We start from the raw sequence: 22,695 nt of genomic DNA, 5'->3' as shown, positions 1-22,695 counted from the left end.
AAAAGTATTAAAAAGTCAAAATTTTATTTGTGTAGAGTCTAACGATTTTTTTTTAGTGTGTGGGCTAGGTAATTAAGTTCTCCTCTCACATCTGAAAAAAAACCAGTCCCCACATGAGTTTGTGTAGGTGTTTTTGTGGATGTGTCCTGTGGTAGAATGGGCCACACACGTCCTAAACATATGACAGTTAGGTTAGGTGTTGCACTCTTTCATGGTCTGACTCCCACTTCCGTGCTGGTCATGACTTCCACCTGAAGCTGCCAAGATAGAGTCTCACATCTTGTTATCCTAAATGGATATATCTATATTTATATGTTGTGAAAGCCAACCCTGACACAGACAGATGCAAGAGGTACGAGGTCAAGGCACACATGTGTTTTTATTTTCTTCTTCCTTGTGGGAAATGCCTTCCCTGTTTCTAATAAGCACAACACAGTCCAAATAGCACAAGCACACAATAAACAAATCCTTTTTCCTTCTCTTTCTCTTTTCTCCTCCACTCCTCCCGGCAAGCTTCATCTCCCTCCTCCCGACTCTGGCTCCTGGAGTGATGGCTGCTGGCTCCTTTTATAATGCACCCGGAAGTGCTCCGGGTGCTTTCTGGTCTATTTCCGGCAGCATTTCTGGGTGTGGCAGAAGAGACGCTCTGTAGGGCTCAGCAGCAGCTACAGCACCTCTTGGCAGCGCCCATGGATCCCAACAGGGTTGCACCAAATTCCAATTCCTGTAAAGCCCTGCGGGAGTCCTAGGCACTACTGCAACCCAGGAGGGCTGCCGTCTAGCGCTCCATCCGCCACAATATGTATGTATAACTAAATTATAATAGTTCATGTATGCTGTATATAGTGTACGTATATTGCATATATATTATGTATATATGTATATTATATATACTGTACATATAGTGACCAAAGTGGACATTATAAGAAGATACAACAAATATATTTCATGTACTGTCTTTTATCCATCCCTATACAAGAGAGGAGATTTATTGTACATGCTACAGTCTAAATCCCATGTCACCTTAGATGTAAAAGTGGGTCGTAATCCACTTTTGGATCATTGGCATTAGCAGATCATGGAGGATCTCGAAGTGGGATGATCACACATGATCACCCCCTCCATGATCTTGCTCGATCTATTAAGCACTTTGCCAATCATGTTTGATTCACCATGGGGGAGCCCTTGTTCTCATGATTGCATTCCATTCACTAAAGGAGATGACCAAGCTGTGATGATTGTGCTCAATTCACCAAAAGGGAAACTCTAATAATCAATTTTGTCTTTAGGCGTGCGCACAATCTTTGTGTGCATGACAGCTGACAACCAACAAATACTTATCTGGAAATACAATTCCTATAATGCAGCAACAAGGAATAAGGAAAGGGGGTGTTTTCTACCTCACAAATTGAAAAGATGCTGCTTGTCTGTCTGATGTTTTATGTACCATGATAAAATGTAAAAAAGTAGAAAAAGTGTTGAGATTGTGGCTGAACTCTGTCAAGTAGCAAGTTATTGGCTGTCACAAAAGGGGCGACCACAAATGTAATGTTCTGCATGCAGTGGCTAAATGTAACGTGCAGCGATTGTCAGTGTAAATTGACATTATCCCCGAACAAGATCAATAAAACTGCTGTTGGCAAGTTTAATATACCCAGTAACTAGAAGTTGTTTAAGTAGAAGTGTAGGTGTGAACACACCAACACATACTCCCTCCTTTCTTATAACCTTCTTAACTGGAATAGGATTCCTTTATTATTTAAACAACACATGGCTGCAGTAGTGCAGACTTCCTTCATGTCATTTAGCTGAAAGTGAGCTGCTGGTTGTCTCTCCTGGTTCCTGATGCTCAGACCATGTGATCAGGAGCTCTTCTAGCCTTCCTGGAGACTGTAACACTCCTGGTGAATTTACAGTCCACTCTGAAGATGTTCTTGTGTGGTACGGTCTTTTGTGGAGTTCTGGACATTTCTGAAAAGGAATCAGAACGTGATTCTTGTTGTTGCTCTTAGGATGCACCCTATGTCCATGTCTCACACAAATCATTCTTCTTCTCTAAAAATACTTGATATCTCTCTGTGTTTACTAAGTCTTATCTTTATCTTTTGGAAAATAATGTAAAATACTGTATATTATGAGGTTTTTTTGTAATTAAATATTGATTTAAAGGGTATCTGCAAGTATCTCTCTATGTACTATATATCTGGGATGTACTTGCTACTTTCTTACTTATAATTCACATAATTTATTAAATAAACAGTTTATTATTAGTTGTATAATTAGCATTTATTATTTGCAAATACATTGTTTGAAATGTATTTTAGTCACTTTCTGTAGTTGTGTTGTTAATGGCAGCATGTGCATAAATAGCCCTATTTGGTGAGAGGCCATTATATCTAGTTGCACTAGTCCATTCTATGTCAAGAACAAATTAAAGAGGAATAAAAGTTATTAATTGTTTCATGAAATGAAGATCTGCTAATACAAAAAATTTCAAGAACTTGGTAAGTTTATTCAAGTGCAGGCACAAACATAATCAGCATATGAGAGACAGGCTTATTAGAATTGCCAGACCTAAAAGTTACCAATTAACTGTATTTCAGATTAGAGTTGAGATAAACGCTTCATGGTGTTCAAGCAGCAGACTCATCTCAACATCAACCGTTCAGAGAAGATTGCATGAATCAGGGCATCATGGTAGAATTTCTGCAAATAAACTACTACTGAAGGAGACAAACAAGAAAAAGAGGCTAGGGTCTAGAAACACAAGAGAGCGGACATTTAGAAATGTTTTCTTTAATCTGATGAGTGGAAATTTGAGCTTTTTCACTCCAACTGCCTTTTCTTTTTGAGATGCAGAGATTGTGAAAAGATGGTGCCTATGTGTATAGTTGCTGCCATCAAGCTTGGGGTTGGAGGTGACCAGGTGCTTTGCAGATGATACGGTCGTCAATTTTTTACAAGTGAAGGCACATTTAACTACCATGGCTTGTGTTTAATTGGGCCATCATTTGTTTTTCAAAAAGATAATGACCCAAAAAATACATCTCCAGGCTAATTAGGAACTATTGGCAAAGAAGGAGAATGATAGAGTCTAAGCCTAACAGAGATGGTGTGGGATGAGCTAGTCTGGAGTAGGAAAGGGAAGTAAGCAACAAATACTGATCATAATTGGCAGCTCTTTCGAAACTTTTGGAAAAGCATCCCAGGTGGTACCTTGTGAAGGTGGTTGAAAGAGTGTGCAAAGCCATCACCGAGGCAAGCAATGGTTACTTTACAGAAAGAACAAACGTTATTTGTCCCCAGGGGTATTTTCTTTAATTAAAGAATCTAAAATTAAAGATAGCTTGCTTTGTCTAACAAATTTACGGTCATTGTGTAATTTCCATGTGTTATTTCATAGTTTTTGATATCTTTACTATATTCTACAATGTAGAAAATAGTTTTAAAAATCTTTCATTTTTTGTGCATTATGTATGTAGAGGAAGGGTACTGTGCAAAGGTTTGAGGCTAACTGAAAATCATATTTTTATAGCTAATTCTCTGCACAATTAAGTGTTTATTTCTTTGAAAGCACATTAACTAACATTAGAATAAATACAAAAAAAAGCACTGATAAAATAGAATGTAACAAGAATGCCTTTAGTTTCCCAAAAATGTTTTCACAAATTGGCCCAAGACGTTTGCATAGTCCTGTTTACATATATAGTAAAACGTGCAAGAAAAATGAAAATGATGTGGACCCCAGGCGGGAACAAGCCCTGTTTATGCTAGAAAATAAACTGATTGTGCAGTAAGTGAGCTTATAAGCAATTAGAAAGGACATTTTAGCTGCTTTAGTCTAGTAACAAAGACAATCCGAAACGTCTTGCAAGTTCTATTATAAGAACAGGTAGGTAGAGCTGTGGGAAGACTCTGGTTGGAGTTACTGATCTTCTTCTGGGTAGACAAGCTCTGGATTGTAGGAGAAACAGAGACATTTTAATTCTACTGGCCTTTGCAATAACCATTTCCTGCTTCCCTTATATTTACTCCCTTTAAGCTCTACATACAAGAAGACAGGACCACCACAGAATTTGTTTTTACTCCAGGCATGTTGAAAACCTTTAATTATGCCCTTCATAGCACTTAAATTTGTTTCAATTGTGCCTCTTATTATTAAAGAGCTCATTTGTCAGATCTCAGTTCACAGATTAGTAATATACAGCACTCTGTTCGGAGTGTGGGGAATCCTTTTCAGTTTTATTAATATAATACTGACTGGAGCAGCAGCATCTCATTTGAGTTTGCTTGCTCTTTACCAGTCCTAGGCAAACATGACTACAAGGAGAATATGTAAATGGGGTTTATATGTCATAACATTTTAGTATGACTAGCTGCATCACTAGGCCTCACCTTCATGTATATGCATAGTATATATTTGTTGTATATTCATAGATAGATCGATATTGTTGTGCATGCGTGGAAGAGAGACATACTCAGGGCTCCGGACAGGTGATAGATAGATAGATAGATAGATAGATAGATAGATAGATAGATAGATAGATAGATAGATAGATAGATAGATACTGTAGATAGATAGTGTTGTGCATGTGTGAAAGAGACACATACTCAGGGCTCCAGACAGGTAAGATAGATAGATAGATAGATAGATAGATAGATAGATAGATAGATAGATAGATAGATAGATAGATAGATAGATAGATAGATAGATAGATAGATAGATAGATAGATAGATAGATAGATAGTGTTGTGCATGTGTGAAAGAGACACATACTCAGGGCTCCAGACAGGTAAGCAGTACCATCGCTTGGATGAAGGGAGTGCGTTTGCTGATGCAACATCTTTTCGTTCTACAATTCAAAGGGATGTCAAGTGACTTCACTTCTGGTCTCCTGTGAGTAAGTCCCGTCCCTAACAGGAACCAGCGATTTAAAATTAACTTGCACCAGCCTCGAAAGCAACTGAGTCAGAATGATCAGGAGTTCTACTTTCTTTTTGCCTTTGTAACACCTGCATGTACTCTTTATTTTTACCTTTTAGCCATTTCATTTCATTTACTGGCAACACTTTCTGTCTCACAAGGCTTATTTGTGATGATGTATATAGTAGATAGGCTCTACTGTTGCATTTTATCTAAGTGTCTAAACATACAAAATATGTGTTCTCGTAATCCAGCTATTTGAAAGTTTGAAATGAGTGTTTGAGGGTTAACCAATCCCTGCATTTTACAAATGGTCTTGCTGTCATGGAGACTAATCAACTTTACTTTTGGAACAGACCCCATTAAAGCTTTCTTTTTAATCAGTTATCTACTAAAGTATTTTTAGAGGTGCACATTGTCAGCTGTGCTTTTTTATAACTCACAGGGCTAAAGGGCTCTCTTCAGAGACTTCAACTGGAGTATGTGGATGTCGTCTTTGCAAACCGACCAGACAATAATACCCCAATGGAAGGTGAGTTGCAGGTGACTTTTATAACTATATTTTAGTCTGATTTTTATTAGTTTTTCAGGTACTGATCTCACAGTCAACAGTAGGTTCATTCAATGTTATGGAAGAACTTTGAAATTTCATAAAGGAAATTAGATTTTGTTTTGGAGAGCATTTTGTTATCTATGCTGTTGGTTCAGTTTGGAGTCAACGTCAAGACTGTTTTGTAGGTAAAATGTATTTTTGCAAAATGTAAGAGTAGTTGGCTATAAGGATTCTTCATTAAGTGATGAATGTGTTATGAATGTAATCCTGTAGTATATGTTCAACAAAATTTATGGGTACAGAAGAATCACTTTTTAACAGCAAAAGCATAATCTAAGCCTTAATTGAAAAACTTATGGACAGATAGTTTTGTTCAACTTTTTGTTGTGTAGTTTAAGTTTCACCTATTCACAGATGCTGAATAGAGATGTGCCCCAAGGGTCAATAAGACAAAATCACTTTAGTGTAAGCAGTCTATCCTCTTGTTCTAAAGTATTGTCATCAAATGATTTGTTAGCTTTGGCCTAAGATCAGATGTGGCGCTTCTGAAAGGCTAACAATCTTACCTGAATCAGCTCTGTTCTGCTCTTTAAGTATTTGCATGTAGAAAATAAAAGACAATCCAATTTCTGCTTGCGTAACTTGTTAAAAGCAAACTTGCCTTACATTTAAGTTCTTTTATTCTCTTGTACTGATGTGTGCAATTATATTGTGATGATAAAAAAACAAACCTTAGCAAAAGGCTGGGATATTGAAATCATCTTGCACGTCACTGGAAATTGGCAAATCGCGTTGTGCTTACTTCACATGACACAAAAAACTTATTTCTTATGCAAATGAAAAAGAAATAACTGGTAGAACTACGCAGCTAAAATGTCCATTCAGTGAGATCTCCATGTGTAGATTATGACTTTGAATTCCCTGAAGCTACACTTTTTTAAATGAGCTTATGCAACCAATTCTATGTCACTCATCCCAAATGAAAAGTACAGCAAACATGCTATGCCATACTTTTGTGTGATTAGCCTTGATAAAAAAATGACCTAAATATGAAAAAAAATGCATACATGGAATTAGGTGGGGATATCTAGTGCAGCTAGATAATTGAGTTAGGAATCCCTAGGCAAACGAAAGAGCATGAGGTTAATTATTTCTCATTTATTGCTGCCTACTTTGAGGATTTCCAAATGTAATAAGCAAAGGGCTTTATTTGCTAATGTGTTAAAAAAAAAATCAGATTTTTTTTTTTATTTATGGTGAATGACGCTGGAATTGTGTGGCTGCAGTGCCACTCTTTCACACTAAAGTTCTATAGAACAGAAAGACTCTTGTTTGGTACAAATGGCGACACTGAATCACTACGGTAACGTCCACAAAAGAATGTTCAGTTTCTAACACTTCTAGCTCTGAAGACTTTTCATAATTAGAAACCTATTAGCTCAACCTTTCTTTCTTTCTTTCTTTCTTTCTTTCTTTCTTTCTTTCTTTCCCAGTTTACCTGATTCATACTGTTATTTTACAGCATGCATTCTGCCTAAGTGGCTCACATAAATGTGTATTTACATACACACATATGAAGTTAGCTCCATAAGTATTTCAACAGTGAATCAATTTTCATGGATATGAAAATAATTACATGATTGAAGTGTAGGCTTTCAGCATTAATTCAAACAGTTTAACAGAAATGTAGTATGAGCCATTTAGCAATGACAGACATTTTTATACATGGTCCTCCATTTTCAGGGGCTCAAAATTATTTACACAATTGAGTAAGAAGCTGTTCCATAGCCAGGTTGTGAGTAGGTCCCTCATTAATACTTACTATTAATATATACAGTATATCACTTACTATTAAGACGGTGAAAGGTCTGGAAGTTCAGTGGTGTGGTATTTGCATGTGGAAGCTGTCGCTGTAAACTTGTAATATGAGGTCCAAAGAGCTGACCATGGAAGTAAAAACAGGCCATCATTAAGCAGAGAAAACAAAACAAAAATACACCAGATACACAAGGAGTGGTCAAATCGGACATCTGGTACGTTCTTAAAGAGAAGAAATCCACTGGTGAGCATAGCAACACCAGAGGGCTTTGGACAACCATGGAGGACAGCTGTGCTGGATGATCGCAGAATTCTGTCCTTGGTGAAGAAAAACCAATTCACAACATTTAATATTCACCTGCATGTGGTTACCAAGTACCAACCTACACTCTTATTATTATGTACTTCCTGTGGAGCGGGATGTGAATGCACTATAAGAAAAATAGTGAGGAAATAAAAAGAAAAAAGTGGAGCCAAACAGGTGTGCAGCTAGACACTTTTCAAAACTTGCCGATTATGAAATATAGCTAAGCAACTCTTGTTGAAAATATAATAGGGAGAAATAGAATAATTGAAGACAGCTTCCTTGAGAGAGTAAAACTAATTAGTAATTTTTACTGTTTCTTGTCAGTAGAAATCAAATCAAGTCCATAACATGATGAGACAATTCTGCTTTTAGGTTCCTAAGTCAATACAGAGTTGGGATTCATAGAAAAAATTTAAATCAACTTTGAATGATTTTTAATCATTATTAAATGATTTAAACAGTACTGAGTATCTACTGTCCTGTGGTAGGAGACATTGCAACAGACTCAGTGTATGATAGAGTGCAGGTTAGCCCACGACTGAACATGATTTCCACTGCCTATGGACGGGGGAGTTACAGTACTATTTTTGAATATGAAACATAAATAGGATTAAAATTCAGAACAGAATACAGAACACACTTGAACCAAGATTCTGTTGACTTGCAGTCAGACATGCTGTCAGTGTGAGCATAGACTGGAAGTAACATGGCCATTTCTGACAGTTAAATGCAAAACATCATTGTAGTTTGATTTGATTTCTTTCCAATCAAGTTAAATTTTAAGATTTGGGGTTTGGGACTATGTGATGTATTAAGTCATGAAAACTGTCTTTCTTTAGGTGATCTTGTCAGTCAGTTAGTGAGGTAGTCTATCAAGACCATGCAGCTTTATATACAGTATATATCTAATCAGACTGAAGTTACAGTATACTCTTCTTGAATTTGTTTCAGTTAGATGACACTTCTCATTCCATGCTTAAATTTAAAGTCTAGTATCATAGACTATTGGTCTAGAGTTTAAATTTAAGCATGGAATGAGAAGCATCGTCTAACTGAAACAAATTCAAAAGAGCTGTAACTTCAGTCTGCAATACTTATGATGTCACTTGAGATTTGCTCTCTCAAGGGCATCATTCTAGACAAACTATTTCAAGGCATTTGTTATGTGTACTAATAATATGCATTGCCATTTTCATTCCAACAGATGGCATATGCACTCAAAACTAGGACATGTTTAATATAAAATAGACTGATAGAGGAAGTACAGTATTAATCTATTTGGAGCACACTACCTGGCATACATTAGGTAGTAGCGGATGGGATGACCACAAGAATCTCATAATCAGATCCTGGAAAGCCAGTATGCCCTCCTTATAGCTGTTAATGGAATTTGGTATTTATTACATGATTTATTCCTCCTCTGATTTTGCTAACCTCCTTTACATTAACCCAAAACATCCCTTGGGTTTGGATTTCTGTGTAAATATGGTTACACCCAACTGTCTCACGGAAATAGCTATATTGTTGGCATGCGTTGTGTTAAGCCTGAACAGCACTCGGTTCAATATTCTGCTGCCATCTAGTGAATAAAACCATTCTGCAAAAAAACTCCATGAATATTTTTATATTTAGCCAGTCTATTTTAACTCATCAATATTCATCAGTTGGATGGGCCTTCAACCAAAAACCACAGTGGCATGTAAGCGAAAAAATGTAAAGCAAGTTTTAGAAAAGACTGAAACAAAAATCATTAGTTGAATCAAGTGATAGTGATGACAATACGAATTGGTCATTAGATGTTGATGCATAGAGTACTGTACGACTGAACCGCTGGGATATGCCTTGTGAATTAGGTCATGTAAAGTATAGTGGGCCTAAAAGATAAAAAGATTGTGATCATCGGAAGGACAAGAAAGACATTAGCCTCCTAAGCACTGTTTACAAATCATCAACCGTTAATGTTAGCATAAGAAGAAATGTAGAATTCACTCAACCTTGCACTGCGGTAGCCCACAGTAACACAAGGGGCATATCAATCATGCGGATCAGGCACTTGCATTCTACATTCTACTATGCAAGCAATAGAAGAATATTTTAAGAAATGTGTGCAAAGAAACATGTCCTAATGGAAACCTTGGACTTTGCATTGTTGACTGTTTCAAAACATAAGATGAATGACGTATACTAAATCTGCATCAATGCAGCAGTGGACATTGTTACTTTCACACATAACATTTTTCTTCCTAAAATGTAATGTTTTGGGCTTATTTTTCTGGGTGTAAACATAACACTAAGGTGCTTAAATTAATAAAGGTAGATTACTAAAGTGTTTAATGGACTAGAATGAGATTCGTGCTATTTTATTATTTTTTTATTTTTTCTATTTTAAATTTTCCTTCGGTAGGTTATACCTTGTTAATATATTGATGTAACACCAAGAGAAATTGCTAGCAGCTATGTTGCCTGGAAGTAAAGTTCAAGTTATTGTGTCAGTTTGTCTAATGTGTCAGTAATACTGCCTTTTGATATAGGATTCTCAAAAGATGTGGTAATATGTGTGAGGTGCAATCTGTTGGAATGAAAAATGCAATGCATTTTATTAATCCTTGCATTTCAAAACACATACTGTATACAGTGGGAAGCACGGTGGCGCAGTGGTAGCACTGCTTCCTCGTAGTTAGGAGACACGGGTTTGCATGTTCTCCCCATGTCTACGTGGGGTGGTTCCGGGTGCTCCGGTTTCCTCCCACAGTCCAAAGACATGCAGGTTAGGTGCATTGGCGATTCTAAATTGTCCCTAGTGTGTGCTTGGTGTTTGGGTGTGTGTGTGTGCGCCCTACCTGGGGATTTGTTCCTGCCTTGCACCCTGTGTTGGCTGGGATTGGCTCCAGCAGACCCCAGTGACCCTGTGTTAGGCTATAGCGGGTTGGATAATGGATGGATGGATACTGCATACAGTGTACACAGTGTACACTGCATATAGTGTGTACACATACACACACACACACACACATATATATATATATATATATATATATATATATATATATATATATATATATATATATATATATATATATATATATACTATTAAAAGGCAAAGCCCTCACTGACTCACACACACACTCACTCACTCATTTACTCATCACTAATTCTCCAAATTCCTGTGTAGGTAGAAGTCTGAAATTTGGCAGGCTTATTCCTTACAACTTACTTACAAAAGTTGGGCAGGTTTCATTTCGAAATTCTATGCGTAATGGTCATAAGTGGAACCTATTTTTTCGTCCATATACTATAATAGACTTCTGCTCGATGCTGGTGGGAAGCGGAGTTACTGTTTAGTGCCTGCCCATATAAGGCCGTCCGTCAGCGGCAATCCAATAGAAACACTGCCGCTAAATATTCACTGGTGAAGGACTGTGCTTATGCAGAGGAAGATGAGATGGTCAGGGTGGTGTTTGGCACAAACTCAGCGAAACTGCGAGAGAAACTTTTAAGTGCCGGGTCTTAGCTAACATTAAATAAAGCCGTGGACATCACACAAGATGGCACCAGCACAGCTGGGAACCTTCGATGCATGTACACCGAGCGGCTCACGTGAAATGACGCACAGTGCACAGACAAAAAGCAACAGTTCCAAAGAATGCTGAACAAAAACCGAATTACACAATTGAGAAGGCAGCAAAAAAATATGAAGCGTGTCATACATACTGTACAAGCATATTCATAAGTGCAGCTACTGCGGAAACAAAGCACACGGTGGAAAAAGGAACACAGTGTAAAAAAAAAACCCGTCCATGCAGTGTATCACGTCTCAGATAAAGAGGAAGACGAGCTGTTTATTGATGCAGTAAGAAACGAATCAATGAATGAAACCTGTCATCTTTACAACGATTGACAAACACGGAATGTAATTTGAACACATCCTTCAAATATGAACCTGATTGAAAGAAATAATGATAATCAAATCCTTGATGACAGCAACACTCATAACACTCACAAAACAATTACTGTATATTGGCAATCATGTTACATTATTTTTAAAATGTTCCCTTTTCTTTTTCATAACTTCTTTAACACACTACTTCTCCGCTGCGCTGGTATATATATATATATATATATATATATGTATATATATATATGCATATATATATGTATGTATATATATATACCCCGATCTACATACGCTCAAATAGATAAACCACACGCCGTGGCGCAATGGTAGAGGCGTCGCCTGAATTGCGCGATCACATTCGAAAAAATATATCTTTTCAAGTTCTATTTAGTCCATATGTGTCAAACTCAAGGCCCACGGGCCACATCCGCCCGGCGTAATTATATCCGCCCGAGATCATTTTATATACTGTATTATTGTTATTAATGGCCCAGGGATATGAAGCGCTGGTAACACAATAAACTACAGATCCCATAATGCAGCGCTTCAGCTGCCTTGTCGAACACTTACTGCGTTAATCAAGTCTAGCTTATGATGCTGCAAGTTATTGTGAAGCTAGCCCACACGATGCCAAAGAGAAAAGTTGATTCTGAAAATAGAGCCTTTAAAAAACGATGGGAGGCTGAGTATATGTTTACTGACATTGCCTGTAAACCCGTGTGTCTCATTTGTGGAGCTAATGTGGCTGTAATTACAGAATTTAATCTAAGACGGCACTATGAGACAAAACATCACGATAACCTGAAAGACCTGAATGCAATGCACAAGATACAGAAAGCAGAAGAGTTAAAGAAGAATCTGGCACTTCAGCAGACATTTTTACCCATACAAAATCACAAAGTGATTTCAAGTGAAGCTACTTTTATGGGAGACACAAATGCACCAGTGCAACTTGCCCCACTTTCCCTGTTGCCAAGTAATGTTGAACCAAGTCGGCCCAACGGTGTTCCCAAATACGCACTTTGCTGATAAACTGAGCGCACTGCGCACTGAGTTAGCATGGCGCTTTGGTGACTTTGAAGAACAAAAAAAGAATTTTGAGTTGTTTCGCAACCCATTTGCTGTTGATGTGGAAACTGCACCTGTGCAGATTCAGATGGAGGTGATTGAGCTGCAGTGTAATGGCACACTGAAGGCAAAGTACGATACTGCAGGGCCCGCACAGTTTATTCACTCCATTCCCGCACAAATGCTCCAGCTCTGTCTACATGCGGCTCGAACCTTGTGTATGTTTGGTACCACATATCTGTGTGAGAAGCTCTTCTCACTGATAAAGACTAACAAAACAGCACACAGGAGTCGCCTCACTGATGAGCACCTGCAGTCCATCCTGAGAATCTCCACAACACAGAACCTCACACCAAACAGAAACGAACCTGTGGCCAAAAAAAGATGCCAGGCGTCCAGCTCTAAAATGACATATGAGCAAAGACAACTGAATGATTTGATTTGTTATTGCTGAAAAGAACAAATTTTATTTATATTTCCAGGATTTGTTATGCAGCATGTTCATATTTGAATTTGTATAATTTTGACAGGATATATTTTTATGGAGAGCAAAATCTTTTGGGATATTTAAAATTTAAGTTTATTTTTTATATAAAATTACATAAGAGTAAAGAAATGTTTGTTCTTTTAACGTTTACTTTATTTCTAACTTGTATAATTTAGACTGGATATATTTTTATGGAGAGCAAAATATTATAAGTTATTTAAGGTTTGAGTTGATTTATTCCGGGAATAATATTCTTGTCTGTTTTTATTCATATTTTTGTTCAAAAAAGTTAAGTTATAAATGTTTTAAAGTTTTAAAAGTTTAGTTTTAGTGTGTTCAATAAATGTTTATCCTGTTCGGCCCGCGACCTAAAGTATGTTTTGGATGTTGGCCCCCTGTGCAATTGAGTTTGACACCCCTGATTTAGTTGACACAAATATCTTTGGTTGGAATGTAAGTCGAATTTACTCTTTACATTTGTATTTTGAAGAAAAATTTATGCAATGATGCCTACATTTAACTAACATTCCTACCAAAGATATTTCTGTCGACTAAATAAAAATTCCTTCTATTTAAAATTTAAATAGAACTTGAACAGATACGATAGATCATAATATCCAAGCAGACTTGCACGTAAAAGCGGGAGTCATACGTTTTAACAAACAGCGTATTGCACTGATACAAAATAGCCTGCCCATTTAATTATTTAGGAACGGATAAATAAATTAAGATTTTGTACAAATAATGTTTTTCATTTTTTTTCCTTGATGGATTCTGCCACCCCCAGCAACAGTTGCTCGCACCCCAAAGAGTGTATGTGTATATATATATATATATATATGTAGATATGTATGTATATGTATATATATGTTTATATATGTGTGAGTGTATGTATATATATGTATTTGTGTATATATATGTGTGTGTATGTATGTATGTGTGTATGTAGATGTATGTGTATATATGTAGATATATATATATGTATGTATATATGTGTTTGTGTATACATATATGTGTATATGTATAGATATGTATATATATATGTTTATGTGTGTGTGTGTAAATATATATATATATTTATATATATATATTTATATGACAGCAACACTCATCACTCACAACAGTGACAAAACAATTACATTGACAATCATGTTACGTTATTTTCAAAATGTTTCCTTTTCTTTTCATTACTTCTTTAACACACTACTTCTCCGCTGCGAAGCGCGGGTATTTTGCTATATATATATATATATTATAGTAGAGGCAATGGAAGAATATCATGGAAGGAGCTCAAGCCTGACTGGGATGGTTAGTGATCCTTATGCCAGTTTGGGTAAAAAGCTAGTGGAAGGACTGGGCAAGCAGTTCATTCTCCCACATAATAGGTGGCAGTGTCCCTCAAAGGCTGGTCCCAGTTAGGACTCCCACAGGGTTGCATGGAAATTGGAATGTAGAAGAGCATCCCTTTAGGTATCCTTGGGTGCTGCAAGAGAGAGCTGTTGGGGGAAGACTGCCCTGGTTTCTGTATGACCAGAAAGTGCTTCTGATGACCATTGCTGTGACACAGGAAGCATTCATGGTTCTGGTTTCAAAGAAGCCTGCTGCATCTTCTCCGGGAGTAACAGTCAGGAGGGCCAAAGAAAACTGAAACACACCAATAAAGTATCGGGGGTGTTTGGCAAAAGCCCCATTTTAATGTCATGGTGTCAATGGAAAAACAATCTCAAAAATACAAAGTCTGTATGAATCATAAGGATTTGAAGCCCTTGAATGGAGGTTTATCCAAAGACTTTTGAGGAGGCGGCTCTGTGTCCATATTTTAGATTGCACTTGCAAGATTGGCAAAGTGGGTACCGTACTATCAGAACAACTGCAGTACATGTCTCCTGGCTCAACAAATTGTTGCACATGTTCTCTTTTGTGAGATCTTTATTTAAACACTGATTAACCAGCACAGCAATGTGAAATTACAGCAGGGAAACATTTCCAGAGAGAGACTAAACTCCTTTCTTCCTGTGTCAGTGATGCGAATATGTTTCACAAACTTTTTTGGGAAGTCAATCTCTATGCTTTTCTAAGAATTCAGTTTCACATAAATCATTAGCTGGTCACTAATTAGAAGTCAAATGAATATTATGAGTCTGGAAATATGTTGGCAATCTTATTAAACCTCTCTAGTACTGCCTTTCTCTGAATGAATAACTTTTTGTCTTCATTTATATTTATTATGTAAATAGTCAATTATAAAGTTTGTATTTGTATCTACTTGTCACCGTGATCTGCACCTGCACTCAGTGAAGAGCACTAAACAAAAATAAACTAAATCAAATTAAAATGAATACGGAAAAAGACCACATAGCCATCTAGGTCACTACAAAATCTGTATGAGAGTATTCAGGCTATCTGCCAGCTAACAGTATTGTGTTGAAAATAAAAACCTGCATAAAGACACAATAGGATTTATCCATGTAATTTGTTTGCTTATTGTTGAAATAATTAACTTAATTACAGTAGATACCTTTCTTAAATCCATCCATTATTCAATTTTAACTTACATTTCCAGTGCACTGGCCAAAGGCAGGAACCAGTCTTTAATGTAGCACTATTGTGATCTGTTTTGGGGTAATCTTTCTTAAATGTGCGACAAAAAGGGATGGAGGAAGGCTAACTGTTGCAGTGCTGACCTGTGAGCTCAAGGCTATGAGTTCAATCCTGCCATATTCACTCACTGTTTGATTTGGTGTGTGTCAGTTTATCTGCCAGTACGGTGATTGTAAAAAAATAAATGAACAATTATGTAATTCACTTCTGATGTGTAAGTCTCAAATAAATAAATGTCATTACAACATGTCTATTGTGTAACAAGCACTGCATCTTCTTTTAATGGCCTGACATCGTCTTGAGTTGGCGTGGGTGGAAAATCTAATCATGTGGGACATCTTTCTGTTTTGATTAACATTAGCTGTTCTTATTATGTAGTCTATTGTGAAAAAAGAAAAAAACATATGTCTAAATGCTTTACATGGATTTTGTGGGTTTTATAACAATATTGAAGTTATCGTTTTAACAAATATGTGGATGTGCACAAAATGGAGAATCAGTTTTTCATTCAGATTTTTGTGTCATTTATGATTAGATTCAAATTCTTTTTTTTCCCTTGAATTAAATGTTTTCTGAGGGAGGACCACATTGGTTAGCACTGATGCAAACAACTTCAGAGTTCTGGCTCCAGAGCTTATGTGTCGTTTGTGAAATTTCCCCATATCTTTGAGGGATTTTTGTATAGGTGTTCTAGTTTTACTGTGAAACTGGCAACTCTACATTGATCCAATATGAGTCTGAGATGAAGTGGCAATTCGCTCAGGGGTGGTTCCTCACTTGTCCCCAGCAATACCAGGATATTAAATGGTTTCTCACTTTCATAAATTAGATTGTTATGAACTGATTGGATGGACAGATAGCTCAAAACACAAACTTTCACTTTAAAGTACTAATACATCAATCATAGGCTGCCTCATTTTGTTATCATTTCCTCTGCTTCCATAGCAAGGAGAGCTACTATCACTGAATACCCAATCAGCAGCAGACACAACATTTTCACATGTAAATAAGCCAAATATAATCAAATTCTTTAATTCCATACTGTTTATTTTCATTTATAGCTCAGGAATATCCAGAAAGTGAAATAAGCCCTGGGCTCTTGATTATTTCTTTTATTCCCTAATCTCCGTTGCTTATGTAAATGTCTCATGGCTCATCTGCCTCTCTGAGTACAGAAGGCAGTGCTGATTGTCAAGAGTGGAGTTGAAATTAGTGAGTCTGCATGCCGTGATACCCATGCAGCGGAAACAATCCCAACATCCCTAACTCCAAACTGGAAGAGTAATGAGTGGGCATGTCCTGTTGTTATGTGACTTAGACTAGGAATAAATAAACTCACACATGCAGTACATGTAGTGTCTGCCTCTGTGGTTAACTTGGATTCCTTTTGTAGTCTGTAAATATAATTTAAAAAGGAAAACAAATCTTTAAATATAATACACGACCTTGGCTGTCTGTCTGTCGGTCCAGGATTTTAAATCACCTGTAGCTCGCAAACCGCTTGACCTATTGACCTGAAATTTGGTACACATATAGTACGTGATGTCTACTATTCCACTGATTGACCTCCAAGGTTATTCCTCTTTTTATTTTTATTTTATTTTATTGTTGAATCAACTCTCTGCAGTTCACAGCAGGGCGGCCATTCTCATCCCTACCACCTTCGCCATCACTTCCCCTTAAATCATTCTTGAGGTAGGTTGAAGACTTAAGTGCCAGCTTAAGTGAAAAATCAAAGGAAACGTACTAAGTAATTGCAACACAAACACTGACTTAATCAGTTTTAATGCAAAAAGATGCAGACGAAAAAAGGGTGGAGAAAAGAAGAGCTGCTCAGGAAGCAGCAAGCACATCAACCTCTGAGCAAACGAATGATAAACGTACAGAGAAAGAGGATGAAAACTAGGAATGCTCAAGTCAAGTGTATTCAGTGCACGTTATTGTGTAGTGCGCCATTACTGGTAAATAAATAAAAGGAAAGCAGGCCTTATCTGTCCTAATACTATCTTAGGTTTACTGGTACTTTTAAAAATTGTTTATGCAGTTAACCCTTCTCTCTAGCTAGGTATCTATCCAGTATTAAGACAGTAAAATATTTTTTAAGTTGTAGTTCATTTTGTAAGGAGTATTTCCATCCAGTCAATACTGAAAAACTTTACATACTCTACACAGAGATAAAGATAAGACCAGTACTATGTCACTTAGGAGTATTTATCTTATTAAAATTTTAACTCCCATAATTTAGATTCCTTTTTTAAAGTTATATAGAATTCTTGCTTTTCTTTTTATTTTTGCCATTAGCAAGCTAGATTTATTATTCTTTTAGGTAAGAAATTTTTAATTTTAATCTTATGTTGTTATATTGTCAAGAAAATACTTTGGTCTTTAATCCAATTTTATACAATTTCCTGATATATATTACTTATATATTTAAAGCATTTCCCACTTTACATCTGGAAAGGTATTTCCGGAAACAGAGGAACTCCAAATACCAACAGATTTTTTTTCAAGCTTTTCATTATTTTATTTTTTACATAATTGATATTTCGTAGACAGTAAATTTATAGAACCTCCATCTAACCTGTATCACTTTTTATGTGGTAAACATGTACAGTATATGGATGTGCAGGAAGTTTATTTGTATAAAATTGTAGACTGCTTCTTTTAATATTTCTTTACTTCATAGACAAAAAAAAATTTTTATTAAATGTTTTAGTTTTTTTGGAATTTCTATACTTTGCTATAGAAATTCAATAAACCCTTTCTTTCTCATTGTGGTGGGTTGGCGCCCTGCCTGGGGTTTGCTTCCTGCCTTGCGCCCTGTGTTGGCTGGGATTGGCTCCAGCAGACCCATTGTTAGGATATAGCGGGTTGGACAATGACTGACTGACTGATGACTTTCTTTCTCACTATGTACTGTATTTGTTGATAACACTGTTTTCCTGTATTTCTACCAAAAATGTAGGCAGAGCCAAACCCCTAGATACACTGTATTACCTTGTGTCACATAATTTATTATCTAGTTTTCAGTAATTTTCAGTTTTCATTTTCAGTAATAATAATAATAATAATTCTTTACATTTATATAGCACTTTTCTCACTACTCATGCACTTTACTCAGTATAATTTAGCTAACAAGTCTGTAAAATTCATTTCCATAGTATCTCAGTAATAATATTCTGCATCCCTGCTTTTTATTCCAGTTTACAGTGATGACTAAATTTAATAAAAACATTTTTGACCCACACCATCTTTGGTGGTTTCTGCCTGATTCGGCTGGTATAGGCTGCCTACCCATGATTTTGAACTCGATTAAGCAGGTTTGAAAATTTATTAAAGAATAGTATCTTATCTGAGCAGTCATATTTTTATTCATGAAATTAAAATTATTAGCTCTGAGGGGCTTCAAAAATTAGTTTGCTAGTTGGCCTATAATGTTATCCATCCATCCATTTTGTAACCTGCTAATCCAGTTCATGCTCACAGCTAGCAGATGCCTGTCTCTGTAAGCTAAATGTGCAAAGCAACAATGCAACATAGGGGTCAACTCACCTAGCGCATGCCTCTGTCATGTGGAAGGAAAACCAGAGTAGTCTGAGGACAATGAGCAAATTCCACACAGGCGTTGTCCATATAGCGAATTAGATCGAATACACCAACGACAGGAGGCAGTAGCATGAGTCTGTGCACCACAATTTCTCTGCAAGCCAAATTTGAATACTTTTTTAAAGTATAATAAACAAACCATCATAAACTTTATCACCATCATCTTATAATTATACTGTGTTGAGCCTGAAGTCTAATGATCGAAATCTTTAAGGCTTATGGGGACTATCACAGGTATGAATTTTGTGTGCATTCCAGTTAAATATTTAGGGCATTTTCTAAGATATCTACTATCATCCAATACCTTAATATCCATTTATATGCTGGCACCAATAACACTCAAAGCTCCCTGTAAGATCCAAGAAGGAAACAGACATTTATTGCAGCAAACCAAAATAAATACATTTCACTAAATGCATTTTGCCAGAATACAATGGAATTAAGTCAAAGCAGTTAAACTTAAACTGTACCAATTTTTCAAATAACCCCACTGGAGTTTCTCTTTCACAAACAAGAACTCTTAGCAGACACACCAGACAAATTCAGATATTATAATTTTCCAATATAGAGAGAGATCTGATAATCCTTCTCCTTGAGCGACATCAAGAGATCCATCCGCTAACCAGCAGGATGTGATCACACAGTCTGTCAGGCAGGATTTGAAGAAGCAGTGGTAAGACAGCAGACTAATGAGAACATATAGCAGCATTGGCACCACATCCTGAAATTACTTTCACGTGTAGCTTTGGGCGAAAAAGAAAAAAAAACAATACACCTTTCACCATTAAACACAGGTAATCATTTTTCACTAAGATTGATGGTGTTCATGTGATTCAGTGTCATAATCCCTGGCTTTCAATTAGGCGTGTGGCTACAGCAAATAGCTCTGGGCCTCTGGGCTTTCACTCTAGCCTATATCTCAATTATAAGGATCTGAGATATCTTTGTACTGAAATATGTTGTAAAATAAAATCAACATCTGTAGTGAAGAAAAACTTTTTTGGCAAATGATTTACTTTAGGAAGTCCATCAAGGACACAAATGCAAATGTGTGTGTGTCTCATTTAAGTTAATCAAGGCCAGCCACCACAAATGTTTTTTATGTTCAGTGTTTCACTGCCGCCACCTCAAAGCAGAAGTCGTTAAAAGCATTCATTCATCTGTATCCTTGCCAAGAATGAGCTCTCTTCTGTATGGAAATGAAAGCCCACAGCCCTCAGATTGTCACGAGCCCTGGATTGAAGGTGTTCGTACACTAACACTCTGTACTTCATAAGTACATAAGTACATACATATTTCCTTTATATTTAGCAGCTGAGTGGGAGGAAAGAGCAGTCTGCAATTTATTCACAAACATAATTATGAAGGAGTACATAGGGTTCTCGCCCACAATCTGATACCTCAATTCTCCTCTTTTTCTCTTTTTACGTTGACTACTTTTCCTCCCTCCAGTTGGGTCCTTGCCCCAACTCACCTCCTGAGTATAATCTTAGTCAATCTGTCATCTTGAGTTGTTCTCTGTATTCTTCAGGGGATGAGTCAGTTATACAGCCTCAGACAAGATTTCTCGGTAGTGGTATGTTGCTGGCCTAACACCCCTCATCATTCAGTTAGCTTTTGATTAGCTAATTGACCCCTCATCATTTCAATTATCTTTAGAAATCCACAATACTGCTTGTGCTTTTAGAAGGGCAACTTAATTCCAGATTCTCCAGGCTTTTGTCTGATTGCTACCTGCTTTCCAAAACAATGTCTTTTAAACTTTCCTAAGCTCTTTAGTTTTACTATCTCTTGTAAGGAAGACCAGGCCTCTACTGGGTTACTTACCTTCCAGCATCCTGGGGAAGCAGTGTCCATTTACTTACAGGTAACCCTTTTGTTCTTCTTTTTAAACTCCTTTGTCTCTAATTCTCCTGGGTCATCCAGTGTGCACAAAGGGCATACCACCTCCTGATGGTGTACTTCCACCTGAACATGCATAATGATGTGTACTCACTGCCAGTGGCTACCCATTTCTACTTGCAATTCTACTTGTATCACCATATCTCTCTATTTTTGATTTTCTCGGAGAGACACTTAAACGTCCCGCAAGAAAGAGATTTAACCACACCTGGGGCTGGAAATAAAGGACAAAGAGTAGATGACAAAGTAGAATGTCATAAAGAAGTCAAAAATGTTGGCGCGGTACACATGCAGAGTAGTACGAAAATTCGAAAGTCCAAAAGGATAGGAAAGATCGCATTAGTGCAAACAAACGGAAATTACTCTGTAAAATAACAGAACAGCGAAAAGAGATCGAGTATATTGTTCGGATTTTCTTGCCAGGGAGAATTAAAAGATTCCAAAAACGTTAGCATGGTATGAAGTCCCGTGAGATGGAGACTTTTAACATGAGATTCTTTCAAGTCACACCCTGCTTACAATTATTTTCAAACAAGACCATGGCCATTTAACCTCAGTCGTGTGAATGCTTTTGTCAGACACAGTTCCTGTGCTCTCAGCTCTTATAAATTTTATCAGGACAATAATTTTATACGTTCTAGATGACACATCAATGACAAAGTGAAGAAGAAAGGGCATGGACAAATACTCGAAAAAGTTGTTTTTAATAGAGAGAAATAAACAATATTCACTCAGAGTCAGTTATACGTTGCATTGTCACAATGTCAGTCCATATACGGAATCAAAATGCAATGTAATCTGGAAGAAAAGTTAATTCCAAATATTGTTTTTACTAAAGTTTTAAAGTAAAAGTGAAAAATAATGCATATATAACATTAACAATGAAAATAATCTCTTTAAATTGTATATCCAGTTAACCAAACCTGGAGGTGGGCAAGTGAAGCGAGCAGGGGGAAGAGCCCCCTATTATAAACACAAAATATTTACTTATGTATGTTTTAAAATTCAATTTAAATTATTTCCACCAAAAATGAGTAGACTAATTCTTCTAGTTTTATATGGCATCATCTTCAACAGCCTTTTTTACCTTTTATCTGTCTACATCCAATGTTGATTTTTGCTGTGTTAGTTTGCAGACTTTATTTCATTTCTATTGACAAGTAATCTTGATTGCTTTGCATAACAGTGACAGATGGTATATTAAAGATTTGGCTACAGGCTAGTGTCACAAACTCCACAAAGAGCCATAGCAAGGTTTGGGGCAGCCACCCGTATATTTGGTTTCCTGGTTGCAAGTTGCACAAAAATGATAGCAGAACTGAGGGAATAGGGAAAAGGTGGAGGCTTTTAAAGGGGAAGACAGGAAGCGAGGTCAAAGGGGTCGGGCTCATAAGGGTCTTCAGCCATAGGCTCGAACTCAGACACGACATCAAAGGGGCTGGAGCCAGCAAGGTCTTCCTCCATAGGCTCGGACCCAGAAGTGACGTCAAGAGGGCCAGGTGGAATCTCCCATGAATCGTCTGCAGGAAAGGGA

The 22,695-nt window shown here is 36.9% G+C and overlaps 1 protein-coding gene across 3 annotated transcripts in view; it reads left to right on the top strand.

The window, feature by feature from the left end:
• kcnab1a (potassium voltage-gated channel, shaker-related subfamily, beta member 1 a) overlaps positions 1-22,695 on the top strand; it is a 409,855-nt gene that overhangs the window by 334,061 nt on the left and 53,099 nt on the right. For all 3 annotated transcript variants that reach the window (XM_039757295.1, XM_039757283.1, XM_039757287.1), the window contains exon 8: positions 5,370-5,456. In XM_039757295.1, coding sequence (XP_039613229.1) covers positions 5,370-5,456 — 87 coding nt within the window. The remainder of the gene's footprint in view (positions 1-5,369; positions 5,457-22,695) is intronic.

This window comes from Polypterus senegalus, chromosome 1 (genome assembly GCF_016835505.1).
Source record: "Polypterus senegalus isolate Bchr_013 chromosome 1, ASM1683550v1, whole genome shotgun sequence".
Classification (NCBI taxonomy): Eukaryota; Metazoa; Chordata; class Cladistia; order Polypteriformes; family Polypteridae; genus Polypterus; species Polypterus senegalus.
The sequence above is the reverse complement of the archived record's forward strand: the minus strand, read 5'-3'. Positions and strand labels throughout refer to the sequence as shown.